The 24,105-nt window shown below is 52.0% G+C and overlaps 10 protein-coding genes across 10 annotated transcripts; 5 read left to right on the forward strand and 5 right to left on the reverse strand.

Moving 5' to 3' along the window:
• Window positions 1-292: 292 nt before the first annotated feature.
• On the forward strand, window positions 293-1,395 carry NECHADRAFT_103025 (uncharacterized protein). Its single transcript, XM_003049653.1, has 2 exons — window positions 293-388; window positions 591-1,395. The coding sequence occupies exons 1-2, from the start codon at window positions 362-364 to the stop codon at window positions 1,176-1,178; spliced, it is 615 nt and encodes a 204-aa protein (XP_003049699.1). The 5' UTR covers window positions 293-361; the 3' UTR covers window positions 1,179-1,395.
• A 107-nt stretch (window positions 1,396-1,502) lies between these two features.
• On the reverse strand, window positions 1,503-2,194 carry NECHADRAFT_30233 (uncharacterized protein; the record flags this gene model as incomplete). The annotated part of the gene is made up of 2 exons (XM_003049875.1): window positions 1,503-1,997; window positions 2,048-2,194. Coding segments are annotated over 2 exons (642 nt in total), but the record flags the coding sequence as incomplete, so codon positions are not given.
• Window positions 2,195-2,869: 675 nt separating this feature from the next.
• Window positions 2,870-3,868, reverse strand: NECHADRAFT_30243 (uncharacterized protein; the record flags this gene model as incomplete). Its single annotated transcript, XM_003049876.1, has 2 exons — window positions 2,870-3,727; window positions 3,788-3,868. 2 exons carry the CDS (start codon window positions 3,866-3,868, stop codon window positions 2,870-2,872), a joined length of 939 nt encoding a protein of 312 aa, XP_003049922.1.
• A 2,968-nt stretch (window positions 3,869-6,836) lies between these two features.
• Window positions 6,837-7,541, forward strand: NECHADRAFT_30241 (uncharacterized protein; the record flags this gene model as incomplete). The annotated part of the gene is made up of 1 exon (XM_003049654.1): window positions 6,837-7,541. The coding sequence occupies one exon, from the start codon at window positions 6,837-6,839 to the stop codon at window positions 7,539-7,541; it is 705 nt and encodes a 234-aa protein (XP_003049700.1).
• A 2,279-nt stretch (window positions 7,542-9,820) lies between these two features.
• SDG2121 (uncharacterized protein) lies at window positions 9,821-10,102 on the forward strand (the record flags this gene model as incomplete). Its single annotated transcript, XM_003049655.1, has 1 exon — window positions 9,821-10,102. A coding segment is annotated over one exon (282 nt), but the record flags the coding sequence as incomplete, so codon positions are not given.
• A 3,589-nt stretch (window positions 10,103-13,691) lies between these two features.
• NECHADRAFT_74360 (uncharacterized protein) lies at window positions 13,692-15,281 on the reverse strand (the record flags this gene model as incomplete). Its single annotated transcript, XM_003049877.1, has 1 exon — window positions 13,692-15,281. One exon carries the CDS (start codon window positions 15,279-15,281, stop codon window positions 13,692-13,694), a length of 1,590 nt encoding a protein of 529 aa, XP_003049923.1.
• A 226-nt stretch (window positions 15,282-15,507) lies between these two features.
• Window positions 15,508-16,766, reverse strand: NECHADRAFT_98612 (uncharacterized protein). Its single transcript, XM_003049878.1, has 4 exons — window positions 16,433-16,766; window positions 16,167-16,322; window positions 16,049-16,115; window positions 15,508-15,996 (listed from the first exon to the last, which is right to left on the reverse strand). Exons 1-4 carry the CDS (start codon window positions 16,534-16,536, stop codon window positions 15,904-15,906), a joined length of 420 nt encoding a protein of 139 aa, XP_003049924.1. The 5' UTR covers window positions 16,537-16,766; the 3' UTR covers window positions 15,508-15,903.
• Window positions 16,767-17,531: 765 nt separating this feature from the next.
• NECHADRAFT_65333 (uncharacterized protein) lies at window positions 17,532-19,092 on the reverse strand (the record flags this gene model as incomplete). Its single annotated transcript, XM_003049879.1, has 4 exons — window positions 17,532-17,835; window positions 17,887-18,433; window positions 18,505-18,903; window positions 18,952-19,092. The coding sequence occupies 4 exons, from the start codon at window positions 19,090-19,092 to the stop codon at window positions 17,720-17,722; spliced, it is 1,203 nt and encodes a 400-aa protein (XP_003049925.1). The 3' UTR covers window positions 17,532-17,719.
• Window positions 19,093-20,645: 1,553 nt separating this feature from the next.
• On the forward strand, window positions 20,646-22,723 carry NECHADRAFT_98614 (uncharacterized protein; the record flags this gene model as incomplete). Its single annotated transcript, XM_003049656.1, has 4 exons — window positions 20,646-20,757; window positions 20,958-21,175; window positions 21,230-21,652; window positions 21,705-22,723. The coding sequence occupies 4 exons, from the start codon at window positions 20,646-20,648 to the stop codon at window positions 22,470-22,472; spliced, it is 1,521 nt and encodes a 506-aa protein (XP_003049702.1). The 3' UTR covers window positions 22,473-22,723.
• Window positions 22,724-23,053: 330 nt separating this feature from the next.
• NECHADRAFT_102341 (mitochondrial 37S ribosomal protein MRPS8) lies at window positions 23,054-23,957 on the forward strand. The gene is made up of 2 exons (XM_003049657.1): window positions 23,054-23,177; window positions 23,246-23,957. The coding sequence occupies exon 2, from the start codon at window positions 23,336-23,338 to the stop codon at window positions 23,834-23,836; it is 501 nt and encodes a 166-aa protein (XP_003049703.1). The 5' UTR covers window positions 23,054-23,177; window positions 23,246-23,335; the 3' UTR covers window positions 23,837-23,957.
• The last annotated feature ends 148 nt before the right edge of the window (window positions 23,958-24,105 follow it).

A 24,105-nucleotide genomic window follows, 5' to 3' on the forward strand; every position in this document is an offset into this window, starting at 1 on the left:
GATATGGAGCTTCCGGACGGCAAGGGAACTGCACCAATGGCATCACCGCCCCCGCTGGTCTCGTTGTCCCCCTCCATTCGACGGTTGGGAGTACTCTGTGAATTGGAAGGGGTGGACCTACCGGGCTGTGGGACCTTGAAAGCAGGAAGCTTGTAAACGGAGAAAACATGCAGCTTTGAACGAGCGCTAGGCCCTGCCCACCTTGAGAGAGAAGCTTCGCCCAGGTATAAGACGACCTGGAGCTCTCCCCTTCTCTGACCCTTTTTTTTTTCTTTTGTTCCTCAGCAGTTCACTCTTATCTATTCCATCTATAACTCCTTCTTACCTTTGATACCCCAAGTTTCAACTCAAATCAGTCACAATGGCTCCCAAGATTGCTATCGTCTACGTATGTGGTTACCCCTCCATCTTCACCCCGCCATCCTCATCATGATGAGCTTCATCACCGCCGATGCAGGCAAGCCATTGCTGCCTTACCAACTGTAAATATGCATACAGTGGGCGGCTCAGTGGCTTTCCTGCATTCAGCCATTCCTCTCCCCCGCAATGCTTCCCTCATGGCGACTCGCTAACATGCAACTCTCCTGTAGTACTCCATGTACGGCCACATCAAGACGCTGGCCGAGGCTGAGAAGGCCGGTATCGAGAAGGCCGGTGGCTCTGCCGACCTGTACCAGATCCCCGAGACCCTCCCCGAGGATGTGCTCGCCAAGATGCACGCTCCCCCCAAGCCCGCCGATGTCCCCGTCCTCGAGGACCCCTCCAAGCTCGAGGAGTACGACGCCTTCCTCCTCGGCATCCCCACCCGCTACGGCAACTTCCCCGCCCAGTGGAAGGCCTTCTGGGACAAGACCGGCAAGCAGTGGGCTTCCGGTGGCTTCTGGGGCAAGATGGCTGGTATCTTTGTCTCTACCGCCTCCCTCGGCGGTGGCCAGGAGACCACTGCTCAGAACGCCATCTCCACCCTCACCCACCACGGCATCATCTACGTTCCCTTCGGATACGCCAAGGCCTTTGGTCTTCTGACTGACCTCTCCGAGGTCCGTGGCGGCAGCGCCTGGGGTGCCGGTACCTTTGCCGGTGCTGACGGCTCCCGCCAGCCCTCTGGCAAGGAGCTTGAGCTCGCCGAGATCCAGGGCCAGCACTTCTACGAGACCGTCGCCAAGTACTCCGGCTGACTGCATGGCAGCAGCCAGGCCAAGGCTGCGCCTGTGAGCGATAGCACCAAGCCTGCCGAGGCTCAAAAGGAGACGCCCAAGAAGGAGGGCAATGGAATCAAGGAGCAAAAGGAGCTCAAGGAGGGTCCCTGCGGACTCCCTGCAAAGTGCACCGTGCAATAGACAAGCGAATGATAATACGATACCTACAAATAAAACACATTCATATGATCAAGACAATAAACGCTTCCAGTGACGCTAAGCAAGTGACAATCTGACTATGGTTTCGTGGTATAGGAACCCCCCATCAAGACTTGGACACTGTTCCAAGGTTATTGATATCGCTTAGGCAGTCTTTCTCAGGACGCAAATCTCGGCCATGCAGTCTACACTCTCCAGCGAGCGACTGATGGAATGCTTGGTCCACCCGGCCATCATGTCGTCGAGGAGTCCATAAACATATTTCATGGTTGTATGTTTCCTTGTGTCCCTCCCTGACGAATCTCCTCCCCAGTGCTCCCGGTAACTGGTCTGGAGGTCTTCGATCACATACAGGCCGCCTGGGTTGACAATCTTCCACAGTTGTTCGAGAGAAGTGATTTGCTCCACCATACCGTGACCACCATCGTCGACAATTACGTCAAATAAACCGTCCCGGGTAGACTCGTTGGCAAACTGGGTCAGAAACTGGACGCTTGCTTGATCGCCGATCGCAATGCGAGCACTCGGGTTGTTGTGCTTGAATGTCTCAGCACATACCCGGTCGTTCTCAATGAAGTAGAGGTCAACGCCGGGGAGGAACTCGAGCCATGTGTTGTAAGAAGCCCCAGGACCATAGTCCTAAGAGATGTCAGAAGACGTATCACAGTAGACATGGTAAGAGTCCTTACCATGTTGCACCCAAGTCCGATCTCAAGGAACTTGACAGGCTTACCCTGGAGAGGACCGAGATACTTTTCGTACATGGCCTGGTATCTGTGGGAGGTGACCTTGTTGGTGCCATGTTTTCGGGCAATGGCTTCGAACGTTGTGCTATTTGACTTGATCTCGGCGTTGAGTTTGTCGTGGTTGGTGCTTGGTCTGTTAGCTAATGCTATTTTGGAAGAGAGGCTTCAGCTTACTGTCTATCGATAGGGCTTGGATATCTGAAGACCCTCGCATTGGCCTTCATTTCCTGTTTTCTATACGCGGCAATCAGAAAGAAAGTCAAGCAGAAGCAGAAGGCGACGCAGAGCCACCGCCTCTGTTTGACAGTCAGTGTGAGCGGCATGGCGAGGACCCAAGTGTGAAAGTGGAGGTAAAGAAACCGCGAAGGTTGCACAGGTTTTGGTTTCAGAGCAGAGGTAACTCGAGTGTTAGAGATGTATGCAAGAAATAGAAGCTCATTCTTTTGTAGAACTTAATATTCGGCGATGATTGATACTGACCTGCCTCATTGCCAAATAAGGAGGAACATGCAGGGAAGGAAGAGAGAAACGACATACTAGGTAGTCGCGGCCAGCGCAAATGCTCTTTCTAATGTGAGGATGACTCGAATTTCTAAATGCTCATGAAAACCACACACACACACACACGAAAAAAAGGGTATCTATCTTCTTGCGCACTTTGGGCCGCTCTAATTTGATCACACTCTTTGCCATTACCAAGTTCATCATTATGACCATAGCTCACGCGAACCGTCTGAATATTCTTTAACTCTATCACATCGTACCTCACTTCTGGAAGAGATTCGTTTGCGATCCTGAATGGGGATTTGCCTGGAGCTCGCCATCGTACACCCGGCTTCGGTCATCGCGAACAGGTCCTGCAACCTGGATCTCACCTCGGTAGATCTCGATGACGGACACCAAGGGAAGAATAAGAAGCAGCATCGAGAGAAGTTGTCCGAAGCTCCAGATCTTCTCGCCCTCGTCCTTTAGCTCGATGGAAGGGTTTCCGAATGCCTGAGATAGAAGGATGATTCGGATCGCGGCGCCGATGGCAACAGCTGTCATGAGCACCAAACCGCCAATCTGGACAGCCTTGTAGAACTTTTGGTTCTTGCTGTGCAGATACCAGGTCGCCAGGATAAAGATGATGGCGTTGCCTGCGATAACGACAATGGTGCCGACATACGACAAGCCTGCGTTGGATGCAGCTCCCTTGCCGTCGACCTCCCACACACAAGCGATTGGCAGGGTCTTGTCGTCCAAGCCCTTTGAGACGGCCTCCAGAACAAAGACTCCAGACACACATGATAGCGCCAGGTTGACGAACATGAGGAACTGTCGCAACCATCGAATCACCCAGTCGCGGCGGTAGTCGTGTACGAGAGCCAGAAGTGTGGCGTTGTGTGTCGCCATAGACAGAAGCGACAGCATCCAGATGAGGAAGAAGTGATATGGCACAAGCGTGTTCATCTTGGCCAGCCCAACACTCTGAATTCCGATGCCCTGCATGATCTGGGAGTCGCTGTAGTTGTTGAGGAGCTTTCGTCGAATGACTGAGTCTCTACCGCGGAATTCGCCAAAGATGACGCTGCTGGACAAGATGATGGATAGGCATGCCGTGATCATGAAGGATAGCAGGATCTGTTGAGCCGTGTCAGCGCTGGAGGACAAATTTCACATTCCGTCAGATACAATACTTACACCCGCGCCTGCGACGCCTGCATCGCTGGCAGTGGGAGCGGTCGCATTTCCGCTGCAGTTGGCCGGTTCGATCAGGGCCATGATGCATATGCAGATACAAAGGGAACGAATGAATGAGCGGTTGAGAAGTGCAGAACAGAGTCTGAAGACATCACCAGAAGACGAAATTCCAAGGGTCCACGACCTGACTGGGGCCTGGGATATTATTATGACGTTTGTGCTAAGCGCGGACGGACCCTGGTCGCCACGGTATCTGAAACGACTCTTTGTCGGGATCTACGGCGTCGATTGCGGAGGCATTGGATGGCAATGCAAGCTGCTGGCATCGAGGCTGTGTCGAAACGTTTGGTTCGTATCCTGCCAGCGCATAACCAAGCGAGAGAGAGAGAGGAAGATCCTTCAGTATGCCTTGGGTTGCTGCCGGGCATACCATGGCGCAGCAATCACAATCACAGTCAGGTCTGACTGCAGCAAACTGCCCCCAACCGTCAGCAATGAGCGGGCACACGATTGCCTGCTGCACTCACCTTGTTTCTGTTAGAGTGGCATTCCATTTGGGGACACAATCCGAGACATTGCTCTCTTTCAAGGAGAATGTCTCAAACATTTCGATCCCCGCAAAGCATCCACATGGTCGATTATCGCAATGGCACTACGGAGCAATAATGGTGATCGTCCTATCCAACTTGGAGGGTCTTGATCGTGTTTGCGACCATAAGCTGGCAGAAACCTCTGCAGTAGTCACTGCAGGGAATCTCGATCAATCACATCCCTTCCTCTTGGAGATACTTCAGCCAGCACCAAGTTTTGGCCAAGGAACAAGTCATCACCCCTCAGTTATAACATGAATGGTCACACAAAGCGGAGGCTTGTGCCAACTGTTGGAAGAAGCACGCTGGGAACATTCTGGACCCCAACACCAGCCATCTGGACAAACTGTAAGCATCACTTCCCCGGCTCTTTGTCCAAGCTTCTTGGTCTGAACACAAAGGTCCCTTGCTTGAAGTCATATTCTTTCACATTCTTTTCACGATCTATGAGCCGCATTTAAATTAGGTTATATCCGACATCCCCAACTTTCAAGACGCGCGTGGGAGCCGTGCATATATCTCTCAACGAACAGCGATTTCAACTGAGTCAAACACAAGACCCTGGGACCCAAAAGAATGTTGGTTGTCTCTCATCAACAGAGGCATCTCATCCAAAGCAATATCGACTCACCCACCCAAGCCGTGTTTGACCAGCCCGGGCCATTTGGCCAACAGATAGGGGTGGTATCTGTTAGTCAGGTGAATAAGCTTGCTTTTGATAAGATTTCTTACATGTCGTTTGCTTTGATGTTATCCGTATCCAGCCGACATTAGCGGACGCCTCAAGCTGAACGAAGGAGTCTTGTGGTTTCAACTCGGCGGCTGCACCCTTGTCGATGCGAGCGACGCGATCTGGTAAAGGCATGGGGGCCGATGGTTTGCTTTTTCTTGCCGAGACAACATGCTGCGGCGCTGCGGGTGAGGGTGAGGGTGAGGGTGAGGGTGAGGGTGATGGTTGGAGAAGTGATAATGCGAGGCAAGATGGGTAGGATGGGGTTGACGCCTCCATCTACCCTTGTGTGCTTGTGTGACCTTGCGCCGAGCAACTCCTGGCCTGTGTCGAAGTTTGTGCTTTGGGATGGCTCTCGATGTCTCATGACTTGAGTCTGACAGCAGTCACGCCGAGCAGCGCAATGTACAATACGCGGGATCTCCGATCAACAACTCTGGCGCCGATCAGAACTAGAGGCTCAAGCTGAGTATCTTTAACGATGGAGACAGGCTGAGACTATCAAGCAAACACCCATGGATGCCTGATCCTGGTTCACGGCTGAGGAAGAGACAAGACATACCGATGAATGGAAGGATGCTGACGGTGGTACAGAACCAACGAAATGGGCGGCGGGTCCTTTTCCAATCATGAGTTCGCAGAGACACGACAACCGCGTCCAGACAGGGCGGCCGTCTTCCCAAAGTTGCATCATGCAGCAACTGGAGTCGAGATGAGCCTACGGGGTTGGTCCCTTGAGTATCGGATCCAACACGTTCGGATGAGCTATGAGCTAGGGCTCGGTCCACCTGAAGCCAGGACCCGACAGTTCGGTTCATCATAGGTGATTCGGGGTAGAGGCCACATCAGCCTCCCATTCACATGACAGGAAGCCGTCGACGGGGAAGTGATCCCGGAGCGCCTTTCGGGGACCAGCAGAAGTGGCCGCCCAACCGCTGCCTCATTTTGGCCTCTCTCCGCGCTCGGCGTGGCCCCGGACCGGCCGATGTTTGCTTCTCTGTTGCGAATCTTCGGCAGAGGGCCACCAGATCTCTCTGCATCAAGGATGCCAGGGTCTGGTTGAGCGTATTCGTTGCTTCTCTGCGGCGTGGGGCAGCGCATGCTGCTGTTGGGCCGCCACCTCACCCACGCGGACCATTGAAGAAGAAGCGGAGTAAGTCTGCAGAATGAGGCTTGAATGGCAGGATGGGGGCGTTCTTGAGCAAGCAAACGGAATCCCCCCTCATGGTCTGCCTGGCAGCCTGGGGCGGCAGCACAGAGTCCAACCCAATCGAATCGGCCTTGGATCAACCAATGTTGGACTGGACTGGACGACTCCATCTCCATCCATCTTGTTTCCCGTGGCCAACGGATCACGGCCCACCTGGAAGCCGGTCGTTGGCCATTGATTGAATGCATCAATCGATTGCCCCAAGCGAAGACAGCCTGACTGTCTCAGCCCCCTCCGAAACACGACCAACGGCGATGTCAAGGCATGCCCTCACGGCGGCAGCACACCACACCTCGCCCTTGTCACTCACCCGCTCGTCCCATTTCCGTCGTGATGAGCGCGGGTTGCTGCAGGCGGGCTTGTTATTGTTGTAGCCAGCCTGCATGCCTAGTTGAAATGCTAACCCCTCCCTCCTCTTGACTTGTCACTTATAGAGGCGGCATCGCTCCGTCTTGCAGAAGGGTATCGAGATCGCCCACACTTTTCTGAGACTTTTGCGAGCCTGACTTGTTAGAAAGAATGATGCTCCTACCGCGGCAGCACACTGGCCTCATTGGCGACTCTCTCAGGCACGATTCTACACGCCCGCACGGCATATATTCTCTCCCAAGTCCCCCCATGAGTCGTCCAGGCAGCCGTCCATGTTGGCTCCCAAAGCCTCGCTTGCCCGCCATGCCGTCGCTGCTGGAGCGTCTCTCTCCGGAGCTTCAACTGCTTATCATGTCCGAGCTGGACTACCAATCACTCATCTTCCTCTCCACGGTGAACCGGCACTTTCACCGCCTGATAGACCCTGGGCGGATGGCAGACCCGGCAGACAAGTTTCAGTTTGTCATGAGAGCAGCAAAGGACTTTCCACAACATCGACCTAGCGAGAAGGGTCGAGACCACCAGCCCGGCAACCTGGAGTGCTACATCTGCTTCCGCGTGCGGGCCCCGGAGTACTTTGACGTGCTCCAAGCCCCGACGGCCTGCCTCGACCCACACGGCCGCGTCGTATCGGATCGGGAGCCGGGGCCCGGGGACCGAGTCGTCTCCCTTCGCCGGTTCTGTATTGAGTGCGGGGTCGGCCACGGACTTCATGCACCGCTTGACTGCCTGACAACAAGGGCGGGCCAATTCCTCTGGATCTGCCAGTGCCGGAAGGTGTTGCGAAAGCCGGACTGTCTGCGATGCTCGGACTGCGGATCGACCTGTCCTTTACGACCCAAGAGGGTTTGGTAGTCTCACTCGCTCCCAGAGGCGAGATGAGAAGAGTCTTAATCAGATGTACATGAGAGAATCTAGGTGGCGCTAGTCTGGAAACGCATGGTCAGATCAACAAGGCCGGCCGGTACGGCGAGACAAGGGGATGAAAAGAACCTGGAGATCCGAGGTCGGGGTGAAGTCTTGGATGGAAAAGTGAAAAAAGCATATGATTAAAGAGTCTCCGGCAGGCTCTGTCTAGGGCGAGCGGGACCTAGCATTGACGAGTCCCGGGACAAGGGGCTGTTTGATTTCTGGGATGATATTGGATGGCAATTTGGGGGTCACGGTATTGGGAATTAGGTCTGGCCTGGATGGGTTTTACATCAAGGACCGGAACAGATATGTTTATTTAATGGGTAACTTATGAATCGATCGAATAGGTAGTTATTCAAGAATGAAAAGATTCATGTTGTGGTTATTCTACCTTGTCTGTGTGTAAGTGAGTAGCGAGTCACATCATGAGCACATGTTAGAAGCCCCTCACCGTAGATCGATTCTCGACTCTCGAGCATCCCATTTACAATCAATAAACTCTCGGCTGGCCTCAGAAAAAAGAAGAGCTAGAGCCTTCTCTGGACCTTCTCGACCCCCCCCCCCCCCCCCCGGCGGGCCCGGAAGCGAAGCCGAACGGCACGTCCCATCACCTGACCTCACGCGGTTCCTGGGCATTTATCGTGCTACGTGGTGCGCATAGCCTTTTGACTACCTGACTGTATTCCTCCTGGCTGTGCCTTGCGCTGGAGTACAGTTATTTCCCGGGGGTCACATGGGCCATGGACTGACCAGAGGAGTCCGTCCGTTGGGTGAGGCGAGAGAGTGAGGAGGGCCAATGTTTGAATTGGTTGGGCACACATTTTATTTGTTCGCCTTGTCGTGGTCCCATTTCTTGACTTGCTCAAACAGGATGCTGATGGACATTTTCTGACTCTTGCCTTTTCGTCTTCTCCATCTGGTTAATTACGACGCTTTCCCGGCTGATGCGTCTCACATGGTAAAGGGAGGGCGGGTTTGATGATATTATCCTCCAACACATTGCACTCATACACATCTTCACGATCAAACACGAACGACACTTATTCACTTCCGATTGCATCGACTTGCCTATTTAAAGCAACACAAGATCACTTGACACCTTCCCCATAAATCTTCTCCATCTACAGCATATCGAAGCTCATACTTGACGTCACCTGCTGCTTCACACCATTGCTTTCTCTCATCTTCACTTCAACATCACGAGACGATAACTCAAGACACTGCGAATGGCCAGCGAGTCCCTTCTACCTGATGAGCCTGTGCTCCACGCCGTCTTCACTTCCTTGTCCATCGATGACATTCCGGAGCTTGACCTTCAAGTGAAGGGGGAGTTGGGTGCGAAGGAGGGAGGCCTTCTGCCATTGCTTACTGGAGGGTCGGAGGTGAGATGCTCTTCCATGATTCACTGTTCTCTAAAGATTGACATGTCCAAGGCTTCTGAGGAGGAACATGACTACACGACTACTTCACAAGGCGAAAAGCCTCTTCTCTGTAGAAACGTCCTGGCGAGGGATCAGCTCTCTACGTCGCCCGATAGCATCGCGACGGAGTACGCTGCCACTTCTGGATCTGAGCCTGAATTCACCTCGGACTCGGACTTTTGGACCGACGACGAAGACGACGATACCACCAACGAGTAGGATACATGTTTTTATGGCATCTTTCCCGCTGGGGCCTGGATATTGACCACTTTTCTCTTTGTCTAGATCCGTCCTCTGCCTGACGAGCCGAGGCGCAAGGTTCCTGGACTCGACAGATACTCTTCGTCCTCCTCTGCCCAGGCGCCTTTCCTTTAAACCCCTCGAGTCCGTCACTCCTCACCTCGGGTCACCTCCTAAGCTCCCATCCCCCGAGCTCCTCCCTACTCCCGCAGCAGACGGACCTCTGACGCCCTCACCTGACGGGCCTTCACCCGGAGTCGTCATCTTTCACAACGACTACTTTGCCGTGGCCCAGTCCAGGATCGCGGGCTGGGGCGCCTTTGCGGCTCGGGACCTCAAGTATGGAGACTGCATCCTTGTCGAGAGACCGTTGCTGGTGGCTGACACCAACTCGCTGTTCAAAGAGTTCGAGAGGCTGAGCCCGTGGCAGCGCGAGGTTGCGCTGGGGCTTCATGCGAATAGCTCGGTCAAGCCGGGTACGCCGCGGCTTCAGGCCGTGTGGATGGCCAACTGGTGAGTTTCTGTTACCTGCGGATGATGAGATGATGCTCAAGTGTATAAAGTTTCTCTATTGGTGTCGACGACAAGGCGGGACTCTTTCCCATCGCATCCCGCTTCAACCACTCATGCCGTCCGAGAGACAACATCGAATACACCTTCAACCCGGACAACGAAACCCTCGAAATGGTGGTCAAGGTCGACACGATCCCCGCCGGCCAAGAGCTGACAATCTCCTACGGGACCAGACGGACTCCCATCGATCTCTACTACCGATTCGGCTTCAAGTGTTGCTGCGGAGCGTGCCCGGGACTGAAAAAGGGGGAGACGGACTACATTTGGTGATTTTTCTTTCCAACAAACAACCACAAAAAAACACAAAGCAAGTTTGGCGTTTAAAGGAGGGATGACAAGAAAATTTCAGCGTGGTGGTCAAACAAAGGCATGGAAACAACAAAAACTCTGCTCACAAAACATTTTTGACTTGGTTGCATTTACACGAGTGGGCCTACAACAGCAAGGGCTTTTACTAGTCTGGACACAAAGTTCAACAGGAAAAGGTTGGATTCACTCGTTTGATATGAGAGGAAAAATGAGCGTTTCCTCCTCCCCTTGAGAGGGGAATAACAAAGGTTGAGGGTTTGGGCGTTTCAGGACTTTTCTTGCTGTGGTTTCTATATGGTATCCCTTGAGGCGAGGTCGCCCAGGTAAGGGGATTTTTTTCAACCTTTCAGGGAAAAAAGCAAGGTCTCTGGTGCAATATGGCAAGCAGAAGAGAGACATATGGGGAATTTGTATACTACTAGGACACTAAAACATTGGCGGCTAAGCCGTGGCTTGTTCCTTTGAACACGGTTAAAATACAGGTGGTGTAACTTGTCCGCGAGGACTTGAATGCTTCTGCTGTCCTTATTCCAAGTCAAATAGTTACTCTAAGCTGTTAGGCGTCATTTGATCAGTGTGCTTGCTCTCATAGTCCTGCATCTCTTGAATAGGTGTGACATTATTGGTTCCGGAACAAACGACAACAAAGGGAACATGAGGGACCTTTGTCTATCCGACCACTGGAGTTTGCCTAGGGTTGCACCGAGTCTCAGAGAGCCCTGATTGGCGTCTGCCCTGTATCACCGCGTGAGTTGAAAGTCCCAGTCGACAATAGTTTGTTGAGTCATGACCACCTCCTGATGGTTTGCAAACTTCTGACCTGCCATGACCCCGTTCTATTGGCCCTTTGATTGACCACGTTGAAATGGTGGTTTGAGCAATCTGGTCACTGAACCTCATAGCAGACTAAGTGACTCTAATAGTTATGAAGACATGAATCAAGACTGACTGTAGATTCAGTTTGACAAACAGTGAACTTGGATATAACGCTCGAAACCCGACAATGCTCGTTGTGGCTGGGCTCTTCAGATAATTTACTCTAGACCCGCGTTTCTTTCTGTGTTCTTAAGGCTCATTAGGTCATGTGTAGCGCAGCCTGACGAGATCGGTGGGTTGCATGACATGTTCTCTCTTGACACTGTTTGCTTTCGGATCAGGAGGCTCTAAAATACATTCCCTGCTTTATCTTTACTCTGTGACTATCTAGCTAGACGCACTGCGGCTAGTGTTGACTGACATATAACTGAGGTTGTCTAGCGATTGCATGGCGGCTAGTTGTATCGGTGGGCCTTAACAGAGGGTTATACTACATGAGGTCACAGAGTATGCTTAAGAATGGCTGAATAGGACTTGTAGAATCTGTACACCTTTGCGTATAATTAAACATAAGTCCTGTGTGAGATCTGGCGTTTGAAAAGTACGGCCTATTGCGACACTGTTGCTTAGTGAAGTTGGCAGGTTTTCGTCATCGGCAGACAACTGAGTGGTTCAAGAGTATTTATCTGGTACATAATGGAAGTGCCGAACAAATATAGCTTAAGATCTGTCATGAGTGGTTTCTCTTGGTCAAAGGCTTGTAAAATTATAGTAAAGCCGCCCAGGGAGGTGTGTGAAAAGGGGATAGCTAGGAGAGTGCTTTGCCTCAGCCTACCCACGCCACTCACTCCTCACTATGAGTACCACCAAATCAGACATTAACCTATGATTTCTGTTTTATAGTATTCAGATAGTAAGCGGAAGTACGAAAACTAGCAAATGTGGACTGTATAGGGATATTAAACAAGCTCTTTGTTCTCTTTATAACGAAATATACCTATATATATGTGCAGTCAGAAGCCACAACCAGCTAATATGACAAATCTCTTTGTCAGTTAGTATTAGAGACTTAGTAGGATTTATACTGTATCCTCTAGAACTCTTTTTATTTATGTTCCCCAGATCCCTTCATAGTGTCTGCCTTCAACCCACCGCTGTAAGTAGCGGCCAGCACTACCCAGTTACTATAAAGACCTGATATTTCCAGAACCGAAGAATGCTCGAGGTATAAGGATTTTATTTCTCCCTCGCCATTTAGATTTTTGGGTTAGCTAGAGAACATCCCGCCTCCTTACCTGCTGATTCCTATCGCTTGTTTGCACGCAACCATCATTGTGACACCTTCCCTCTCCCAAACTGCTGAATATCTCGGGAGAGTAGATAATAAACTTGTTCAGAGCTATGTAGAAGAACAGTCCTGATTATATGGCCACTTGGTCATCCTGTTGATACTGCCATTCAGGAGAAACACTTGGCATCGTCAAATCCACCCCGAACTTCTAGCTCTATCCTGGCCACCAACGTATGCTAGCCGCTCAAATCATGAGAATCAGTGGTAGGTTCTCTGGAGAAAAGATTAAACTTGTTATCAAGGAAGGTGGTCGTGCCATGAAGAGTGCTCTTGGTGAATGCTCCTTGTAGGTTTGAAGACAATACCTGGAAATTTCAGCCTTGAAAACTCTCATAGAAAGCTGTGAGCTGGATCTTGAGCTTGGGCGTAAGTTCAGCGTTGACAAATGTGTAAAGTCACAGACGGCGAGCGAGATTTTGGGTTGGGATGAGATATTCGGCGATCTCCAAGGCCCGAACTCTTCAACAACCCAGGGCACGGCGTCCCAGCTCCCTCAGAAGGTGTCTAGGTAGCTGGCGACCGAGACCTTGAGTTTAAGTGGGCTATATAAATTGAGCTCGTTTAGAACGCTGGTATTCTTGAGAGGTTCCGGGTGTATATGTGTGCCCTACATTGGGGCCTTGGCGTCAAAGAGTTGGAACTCCGTGATCAACTGCCACCCTCGTCGAAATTCGATAGCTACTCCAGAGTAGAACTCAGACACTGGCTTGGAAACACAGCCCGGTGACACTGCAAGCCATATACCCTAATACTACACTTTGATTAGTTCCTTCTATTGTCCGCCTGGGTATAAACTGCTCCGAAATTTGGAAGAGAGGGAGAGGGAGATACTTCTCTTAAGTTTAAGCACAAGACTTTTCGTCCTTTTCTGAACCTCTCCCATGTCATCTATCCCCATCCCAGATCTGAAGTGACCTAAAGGGTGTCCAGTCAGATCTATACAGCTTCGACTCGACTAAAAGGAAACAGTCGCATGAAGCTATGAGCGGCACCTCAATATGTTGATGAGTTGAGAGAAACTAGAATAGTCGTGACCGTGAAGCTACTCTAGTACGGCCGGAGTATAAGCCATTTGAGGTCGAACATGGCCAGGGAAATCGACAGCGAGACGGGGACATATGAAGCCCATAGCTCATATAGAACTAGACCGAGCCTTCGAGGTTACTTCTGTGGCTGCGATGGTGAACAGGAGTCTAGCGACATAGAAAAGGTGGAAAAGGGCTCGTTGATGGACCAGAATCACGACACTGCACGCAAGTTCCTGAACAAACAATAAGAAGCATATCCTCCCAAACTTCTTTAAAAGCTATTCTCAAGTTGTATTTTATTACCATCTAGATTCCCAAACGCCGTGCCATGCATCATGTCCTTTACGACCACCTCTTAATCCCAATACCTAATCTCACCATCCAGACCTGCTGTAACCACCTTGCTCGTCTCCTGAGGATGCCACTTGACACAAGTGATGGCCTGGTTGCCTGCCTTGAGCTTGTGGTACATCTTGCACGTCTTCCAGTCCCAGAAGCACAGATAACCACCAGAGTCACCAGAGGCAAGGAACTGTCCGTCGGGACTGCAGTCAAGGTCGATGCCCAGACCGGCATTGTTGTGTCCGCGGTAGCTCTTCTTGCGGTTCTGGCGGAAGCGGTCGTTGGCGCCGTAGACCAGGATCTGGTTGTCAGAACTCTGGTAGGCGACGTACTTGCCGCTTGGGTGAGGCGCCGCGCGGGTCATGGGATACATGTCCGGTTCGGCGATGTACTTGATCGGTACGGGAATGTTGTAGTCCCATGCGCGGAGTGACTTGTCGTCGGATGTCGTCATGAAACGACGGTTCTCGTCAACAAAGGTGATGGTGTTGATGGCCGCCAAGTGGTGGTCGTATTCCTGAACCACCTCGTTGGGTGTACGGATATCGAACTGGACAATCTTCTTATCCGACATACCCGCCAGGAATTCATTGGCGTGCTCGGGATCGGGGTTGAACTTGATGACATGAGGGGTCTTGCCAGTCGTGAATTTGCTGATGCAGACACCCTTCTCAGTATCCCAGAGTTTGATCATGCGATCATAGGACGAGGATAAGAACTGAGTACCCGAAGTGTTGAAGCAAATGTCGGAAAGAGCCTTGGAGTGTCCAGAGTACGTTCGCAGCAGTTCCCGCTCGTGATACACGTCAAAGATCTTGACGGTGGTATCAGCACTGGCAGATAGCAGTAGGTGCCCCGAGCCAGGGAGGAAGCGTAGTGCGGTGACTGCCTTGGAATGGTTCTTCCAGGAATGAATCTGCTTCTTAGGGATATAATTGGTGATGCTTCCCACGTCTTTCCGAAGATCGATGTCCAGATCCTGGGGAACGTGCATGTATGTCCGGCCCTGGTAATCGTACTCGGCGGATCCGTGGAATGTCGTCGTCTCTTCGCCCATCTCCTCGGCCTCCTTTCTTCGCTCCAGCGCCTTGGTCGGTGCCTTGACCACTGTTCCACTCTCGACAACTTCTTCCTCCTCTTCCACAATCTCATACTCTTCATCGCTCGCGAGCTCCTCGTCCTCTCCCACAACTTCGTACTCGGGTCGCTTGTACCTGGCCCATGGTCCAACATAGGCACCGGGCCCCTCCGTAATCGTCGCGCTGCCCTTGCTCTCTCGTGTCGCCCGTATCCTGGCAGCCTCTGCCTTCAGTTCTGCGTTGGACTGGTATTCTCTCTCCGGACCTCCTCGTCGCTCTATAGCACGGTGCTTGCTTCGAAATGTGTGTTCGCTCAGAAAAGTCTCTTCTGCGTGGCCGGTCAAGACGTTCTTGCGTTTCAAGGCGTTCGCCTCGTCCTTAAATGGGTTTGCAGGACCAGCTTTGGGGCGCGACAGGTCTTCGGCTGTATAAGGCACCACAGCGTGGTCAGGCTCGGCTTGTTCTCGAACAATGAGCGCATCTTGCGGCGCCATATTCGGCGGGTACTCGCCAAAGTCTGCCATGGTGAACGACGCTCAAAGTTGTTGCTTGTTGAGATGTTGTCGCAAAGTTGGGCGAATGACACTGAGCGCGACTGTCTAGGTCGCGAAAAGTAGATGGTCACGTGACTATGATCGCATCACGCATGAGCCTCGAAAAGCCGTTAAAATACGAGGTTTGTAAAAAGTCCGTCATGGCTCTTACAGATCTAACTATCTGGATATCACATATTTTGCCTGTGCTCGCAAGCTGGCCATTCGGTTCGGTCATTAATCAATTATCACACCAGGGCGGCTGATGCCGGATGACAAAAAGGCCAACAAAGCGTGCGTGATGCCTCAGTCTCCAACAACCCATGCCGCCCACCGCTTTCATGAAGTAATCAGCCAGAGCGCCAGCTGGCATGATACCAGGTTATATACGCCAAGCCCGCCTCTTTAAACCCGTCATCAATCTATACCATCTTCCACTCGTTATGTACTGCCGTGGCAGGTTCATATCGTCTCATCGCGTGACTGGCCGACTCGACTCTGGAGGTAGTCGGCCGACCTTGGCTAGCAGGGTAACTCTTGCGGTCCATCATATCCGATACACATCATGCCTGATGCCGGGCATGGCTGGATCCCGCTTTACTTGGACGGTCGTTTAGGACGACTCGTCGCGGATGAGAGCGACAATCATGCTGTAGAGATAGAAGAAGAACATGACCAGATGGAAACCGAGCTTGAAGAAGGATTCCTATTTCGAGTTAGAACCGATTGCGCATTACCTCGAAAGCGTTGCCGCCTACCTTCTTGTGAACGTTGAGCTTGCGGAAAATCTCCGTCGCATCGAGCAGGTGGGTGTTGTCAACAATCCTAGAGCTCGGTCAGTGTCCCGTTACCAGATTAGAAACTCGGTTATCGTACTTCTTGACGTTCCAGGCAAGGAGAGGCAGGTTGAGGATGAGAGGCACCCAGTAGCCGTTGATGAGGAAGAGGAAGGTCAGGAAACCGTGCACCGCGGCCTCGGGGATAATGTAGGTGTTGAGTCGGTTGCAGAGGTCAATGGGGTTGATGTAGTCACTGTAATTGTATGCGATTAGCCTCAATCCGCATGTATAGTTGCCGAGGACGCGCATCCGAGGCGCAAAGGCTGACAGCCAAGGCAGCGAGACAGGGTGGTGGTGACATACCATTCCAAGTCGCTGTACATAATGGTGAAGAAAACCTGCAAAAAGAGGTTGACGGCGTTGATGAGTACCGACAAGAGGTACAACCAAGCTTCTCCGGACATCATGATGGGCTAGAGTTGTTGTGCGAGGGCTAAAGGTGGTCGAGTCGGGGTGACGAGGGTCGAGTCGAGGACAGCTGTTTGTCAAGCTCTGTCACAAGCTGGAAGATGAAGTTTGTGCGCGCGCGCGGAAGCAAGGGATAGCCTCGTCGTAGGAGCAGGCGGGTATCAAGAGCAGCTGAGGTTGATGAGCACAAAAAAGGACGTGGCCTGGTCGACGAGATCAAAGGGCAAGATGTGGGGGAAGAGGGAGAGTAGAGAGGAGAGAGAAATCTTGGTGGCGGGCGAAGGAGGATGGTGTGGTGGTAGCAGCGGTGGTGAGTTTTGGTGGAGGTGGAGGTGGAGGTGGAGAGGCAAGTGGAAGTGCTTCCCAGATTAAACTAGCGGCTATGATGGAAGCGGCTCGCGCTTGCTGCCCTGCCTGACCCGACAGGACACATGGACCTCGAGCTGCGCAAGCTGGGTTGCTTGTTTCTGCGCTGGCATTGACGTTGCCTTGCCTCTGGGCTGCTATCTGCAGAACAAGACCCCCCCCTGTAACTATGGCGGGCCATGCCCTGTTCCCATGCGCTGGGAAACGCCCTGAGTGGCGGCATGGCGTGGCCGCTGGGCGCCTGCATGTGGCTGGGTGACCTTTGAAGTTCTGGAGCTCTGCGCTAGGCTGTCAGTGAGGGGAGGGAGGGAGGGGGGCTGGAGGACAAAGGTGACGGACGGGCAGACGGCGGATGTGGCCGCGGCAAGGGTCGTGTGTCTTCTTTTTTCCATCTCTATCTCTGCGTGCGGAACTTGACAGCCTGAAGCCATCTGCGTCACTCCACAGACCTGCCCTGCATCCGGGGATAAGCTCGAGTCCTTGTCCATGATGGACGCAATGAAAATGACCTGACCAAAACATGTCGGTCTGATATCCACATGTCGAAACACCTCACTCAGACCTTGAGGAATTCTCGTGATTCACATGCTTCTGGAAATTGGCATGGCATGGATGGACGTGCGGAAATAGAGATCAATCTTGGATTTGGATGCCTGCTTAGAATGTTATGTTGGTGGTCACCCTTTCAACGCCCCATCCAACCTCGAGTCTTCACCACAACGCTTCCCCGGTATACATCTATCAACCAACTCGCTCCCCAAAACTCCGCATACACCTAAACATTTGGCTCGACATTAACCCCAGCTCATCTCAAATTTATGCTGCCGCCTCCCCATTTTCTGTACCAGGCATTGGGATGGGGCCACCAGGAGAGTCTGGCTTTCTCGCCGTCAACACCTCGACACCGTCTTCCGTCACGAGAAGAGTGTGCTCTAATATGTGTTAGCTAATGTCCAACTTGTACTTCTCGTAGCTTCACTTACCAAACTGAGCCGTCAGCTTGCCGTCAATGGTTGTGCTGGTCCAGTTGTCCGGCCACGTAATGTCTCGGTACTTGCCCAGGGCAATCATGGGCTCGATAGTAAAGGTCATTCCAGGCTTGCATTCGCCGACTGTCTTGTTCTTGGCGTAGTGTGGCACGTTGGGAGGGCAGTGGAACAGCTTGCCGACTCCGTGGCCGCAGTAGGTTCGGATGACACTGCAGTTCTTCTTCTTGGCGTGCTTCTCGATGATGTTTCCAAACTCCCGGATCAGGGTACCGGGCTTCACAGCCTTGATGGACTCCTCCAAGCACTCTCGTGCCGCCTCGACGACACGGACGGTGTCAGGGTCCGCCTTGGCCCGGTCACCAATGTAGTATGTCTCGTTCAGATCGGCGTGGTAGCCTTCGTGGTAGAGGGAAATGTCGATGTTGAGAATATCGCCGTCGAGGAGAACACGCTGATCGGGAATACCGTGGCAGATGACTTCGTTGACGGATGTACAGCATGACTTGGGGAAGTGGTTGTAGTTCAGGGGAGAAGGATACGACTGCCTCTTGTTAGCATTTGCCCAAAAGCTAAGTTAATGACCCTGGAGGCCATGGGATAGGCAATGCCTACGTTTCGCTCGATACAAGCCTTGTGAACAATCTCGTCAATGTAATCGGTCGTCACACCAGGCTTCGCGGCGGCGGCAGCAATGTCGAGGACCTCTCGCGCAAGCGTGCAGCTCTTTCGCATAGCATCCTGTCCAGCCTTGTCGAGAATTTCGATCTTGTTGCGGCTGCTGAGGGAGCGGCTGTACTTGGGGTCGCCATCTTGCCACCACACGGGGTGAGGGATCGACTTGGGGAGGGTTCGATGCGGTGAGAGAGGATAGACGGGTCGCAGGGAGCCGGAGTAGGGGAAGTTGGGGAACGGGTTGTAGTAGCCGGTAGCTGGATCTGGTGAGATTGCTTTCGGAGCCATGAAGTGGTGGAGGATATTACTTTGCGACTTGTGGATGGTCTTGTGGATGCCCTACGAGATTGTCAGCTGCGAATCTTTCTACGTAGTCTGGGCACATACCCAGTTCTTCTTGAAGCAGTCCTGCGAGCAGAAGAAGCTGTCCTTGATACCGAGCTTCAGGCAGGTCGGGCACTGCAGCGATCCAGCTTCATTCTCGCAATCGGCGCCCATGCACTTCTTCTTGGCGGGGGGTTCGGACATGGTGTCGGTGTTGGTGGGCGGGTGTCGAGAGAAGGCAGGAAATGGAGAACAAAGTCCGGGTCGCTTCGGCGGTGAGAAAGAGGTTTAAGAAGGAAATTCGGTGAAGCCACGGGAATGTGTGCGTGCAACAAGTCTCGTTCCTCGTCTTAAATCTCGTGGTGTAACTTTTCGAGGGAGCAAAAGATCCTCCACGGACGGGGCGGATATGGCCGGCCGAGAAAACGGTGCCTGCGCACGAACCGTGCATATGCTCAAAACGAATTTTATGCGCCCATGCGGTCAAGCGAGTTGACTGTGGGCTTTTCTTCTATTAAAGCATTCCATGGTTATACACAAGGCCTAAGGAATCTGATAGATTGCTTTAGCAAAGAGTCCAAGCAAAATAGCAAGGTGTTGGGTCAAAGTACCAGGAGGCCTGGACCGTAAGGTTCAACAAGCACATTGAAACAATGAACACTTCACAGTCAACTCTATGTAATAATAAGAACTCCCGATAAACACCCCATTCAAACTTTCCATCAAAGCAGTTACTCATAAATCCCAGGTTTGATATAAGGTCAAGTTCTTGTTTCCATGTCTAAGTAGATATTAGACTGCCCGTTTAAGTAAACGGAAAGCCATCCAGTTTGTTTGAAACGGATCCCTTTTTGGAAGGTGGGGGGACTGAGACCTCGGAACTAGATCCATGCCAAGACCATCCATGAGCTGCCTGAGTTCACTCAGCCTCTTGAGCCTCATTACAGCCCAAATATGCTCATGATTTCTCCTTCACAAATGAAAGGGTCAAGACGGACTGCTTCTATACCTAAAGAGAGGCTTGACTTTAATGAAGCTTGGCGCCTCTACGAGTTGCACAAGATCTAGGATTACAAAGACATGGGGGCGAGAATGACTTTGACTTGGAACTGACCAACATTGATACGCCAACTGCCGGTAACCACAATCTCTGAGCGCCATCAACACTGATTTGTCAGTCTCCAAGCAGTTCTCGTGGAAGGGTCCACAGACATGATGGGGGCAATCATTCCACCGAGTGTATCCTCCCATGTTGTACTGCTAGCAGCAGGGATCCATTACCAACAAAGTATGCGAACGGCGCCACGGGCAATTGTTACTGAAAGTCTGCACCGCGGAAAAAATGCATACACAACGTGGCAACGCAGGAGAGGCTTTGTCACAAAGACAGGCGCCAAACCAAGCATGTCCAAGGTCCCGCATGAAAACAACCTTGCCTGGCATATGCGCACGTGCACTCGCGCAACCAAGAAACAATAGGTAGGTAGGTAGATAGCAAAATAGTTAATCCAAATACAAACCGTCATAGGCAAAAGTGCGGATGCAACTCTCGACTATCCAATGCGTGGGTCGCATGGATTTATCGGTTTAATACGCAAAACGGCCTTTACCGGGGCGCCTTCTCGACTTACCGTTCAGCCGAAGTTTGTTTCTAGTAGGTGACTGACTAACGTTGTTGGCCAACTCTAAAAGGGTTTCCGGCCTCCTCCCTTCGTCCTTTTTCTCGAACAACTCTTTCGATTTCTCAGCAGTAAAGGATGGGGAAGCCTCAGAAGTTTGTCGTTGTCGGTGCTGGACCCGTGGGTTCGCTGGCGGCTTTGTATGCTGCGCAGAGGGGACACGAGGTTGAGGTTTATGAGTTGCGACCTGGTGAGTTGATGTTTTTCTTCTACTAGTTTCGGTTGGCTCGCGATAGAGTCATACTCGATCGGATGATTGGGGGGGCCTTTTTGATGGCATTCAAAGAGCCAGGATTCCTCTTCCTCATTCTAGGACTTGAGAAGAGGCTTTTTTTCTTAGTTGTCCAACGAGGTTTTATTTCGCCGAGTCTCAATTACTGACTGGTCTAGACCTCAGAGATCCTGGTACTATCCCACTCAACTTCACCAGATCCATCAACCTCGCCATCTCGGAGCGCGGCATCAATGCCATGCGCCATGCCGGCCAACCAGACCTCCTCGATCATGTCATGGCGACTACGATTCCCATGAGAGGCCGCATGATCCACGGCAGAGGACCAACCGGGGCCTTGTTCGAGCAGTCTCAAGACTACGACGTCAAGGGAAGGGTATGCATAATTGCCTCAACATGAGAGAATTTGAAGCTGACGCCACCGCGATAGGCGATCCACGCCATTGACCGCGCGGGACTCAACAAGCGGCTTCTCGACATTCTCGAGAGCATGCCCAATGTCAAGCTCTTCTTCAACCACAAGCTCACGGGCGCAGACTATCGTGCGTGCAAGGCGTGGTTCGAGGTGCAAGACGGCAGCTCAGCCAAGGATTCTCGCCCCAAGGAGATTGACATCTCTTTTGATCTCATGATTGGCGCCGATGGTGCTCATTCCGCTGTGAGGTATCATCTAATGAAGTTTACTCGGATGAACTACCAGCAAGAGTACATCGACACCTTGTGGTGTGAATTCCAGCTGAAGCCCGTCGACACGAACGACACAGCCGATCCAATGGCCAAGTTCAGGATATCGCCTAACCATCTGCACATCTGGCCTGGCAAGGACTTTATGTTTATTGCTATTCCCAGTGATGTGAGTAGTGACCTTCATGCTCTTGATGCTTTGCGCTAACGCTTTGACCAAGGATGGCTCATTCACATGCACGCTCTTCATGCCCAGCCGAGAGTTTACAGAGCTTGAAAACAACCCTTCCAGCTTGCCGAGCTTTTTCGACAAACACTTCCCCGGTGTGACGGACTTGATACCTGGTGATGAGCTAATAGAGTCCTTCAAGACCAACCCTCACCTTCCGCTCATCAGTCTCAAGTGCAAGCCGTATCACCATGGCTCTTCCTGTGTCATTGTCGGCGACGCAGCCCACGCCATGGTGCCATTCTACGGCCAGGGCATGAACGCGGGAATGGAAGACGTGCGAATCTTGTTTTCAATTCTGGATAAGCATGCCCAGATTGAAGAGTCGAATGACCCTTCGAACCAGTCCACGACCTCAACTGCGGCCACCTTTGAGAGATCTCTAGCTCTAGCAGAGTATTCGGCAGTTCGTCCGTTTGATGCTCACGCTATCAACGACCTCGCCCTTCAAAACTACGTCGAGATGAGATCATCCGTTCTCTCGCGGCGATACCGACTTCGCAAGTTCCTCGAAGAGTTTATGAGCGTCCACTTCCCCCGCATGGGATGGCAGACCAAGTACTCTCGCGTGAGCTTCAGCAACGAAGGCTACCTCGACGTTATCAAAAAGAGCGATTCCCAAGGCAAAGTCTTGGTCCGGAGTTTTTTCACACTTATCGCCAGCCCCTTCTTCGTCACCGCAGCTGTATTTGGCTACAAGTATCGTCGATCGCTTGCTCACATCATCCACGGGCTCCGACACCTAGGCGACCACGCTTGAGAGTGTCGTAACTTCTCTACTCATTCATAGCGTGCTTCCCCTTCCTATTTAGGCATTTGGAGCGGCCTGTCGGCCGCAAGGAAGCGTTTACCAGCATCTGAGAAAAACTTGTACGATAGACATGATTGAGTCACGCAACCAATTGGTGACGGCACCAAAATGGTCAGCCACCTCGGGTTAACGGAACGGGGAGCACGTCTTGTATAATCACAAAAGTTCATTCATATTGTCTATTGTCCAAATTAAGGTGTCTAAACTATTCCGTCCGTGTTCTCAGCTCCGTATTCTGTGACCACATTGGCTGAGGCCGCTTGATGTCCAGAGGCAGAGCGGTAGAGTCTCACCACAGATTTACTCTTCCCGGTCTTCCAAAGACTCTCCTAAAACACCAGTGTCAATCCTAGAAACATCCTTTAAGTTTTCAATCGACATTCTCAAGTAATAGTTTCTTGCCCGCCAACATCTTCATCGCCATGCATCAATGAGAAATATGCACATATCGATCCCGAGCTCCTCGCTTAGTCATGCCGCAACTCTGATTTTTTGGGCCGTCTTGCAGACATACCACGCTCGACGGACCTCAACGTGATAGCCCGGCACTCCGTCGCTTTGAACTCTTTACAGCTGGCGGCGGAAGAATTCTTTTTAGCCAATTGGTAATTTCTGATATTGAAATTCCGGCCTAGACTTGGTATATACGACGGGGTGAGTTAAACAACCCCTCAGGATAGGAATCGCAACGAAATGTTCTGACAAGACATTCGCATGCTCAGACGACTATAACAACTCGCCGACCCAATCGAACCCCTCCGACTCCCTCGAATTCCTCTTCACGCCATTACCACCCCCGAACCTCGCCCACCATGCCCTCCGTCACCAACATAGCGAACATGTGTTCGCACCTCCAAAACGCCTCCAAGGCCCGCCTGGGCATCACCTCGGTCAAGAACTGCAAGTACAACATGCAGCTCGCCCTGGCCATGCACCGCTCCGGCTTCGTCTCGGCCGTCTACCGCGCGGGACCCAACCCGCCGACCCTCGAGCAGATGGTCTCGCAGGACCCCGAGCCCGTCACCAACGCAAACGTAGCCACCATGCGCCTGTGGCTCGGCCTCAAGTACTGGGACGGCAAGCCTGTGCTTTCCAAGGCGAATGCCATCAGCACCCCCTCGCGCCTGATGACGGCCAACATCAAGGAGCTTGCCAGGTTGACGAGGGGGTTCCCGACAAAGGTGGCTGGAGGCGTCGTGCCGGGGCTGAACTTGGGAGAGTGCATGTTTGTCTCAACATCGCGGGGTGTGCTCGAGGCCCGAGAGGCGCTGGATCGGAAACAAGGCGGCTTGTTGATGTGCCGAGTGTCATGAGCGGCGGTGTTGGAGTTATGTCGAATATGGATAGTTGTATGTGAATGGGGCCAGAGAGCTTCGTGTGATACGATAAAGAGGGAAAGCATGTATAACTACCACTAGATGGAATGAAAGCCCTGGAAAGGGTGCTTGTGTATCAAAATCTCAACATCCGATGAGTGCCCAACCAACTATTGACCGCCAAATCTTGTTATTCCGCCATGTTATTTGCGTATGCTTTTTACAAGATGCGGTAAAATCACCATTCGCCTTCGCTTAAACAGGTA

The sequence above is a fragment of the Fusarium vanettenii genome (assembly GCF_000151355.1).
Source record: "Fusarium vanettenii 77-13-4 chromosome 1 genomic scaffold NECHAsca_8_chr1_1_0, whole genome shotgun sequence".
NCBI lineage: Eukaryota > Fungi > Ascomycota > Sordariomycetes > Hypocreales > Nectriaceae > Fusarium > Fusarium vanettenii.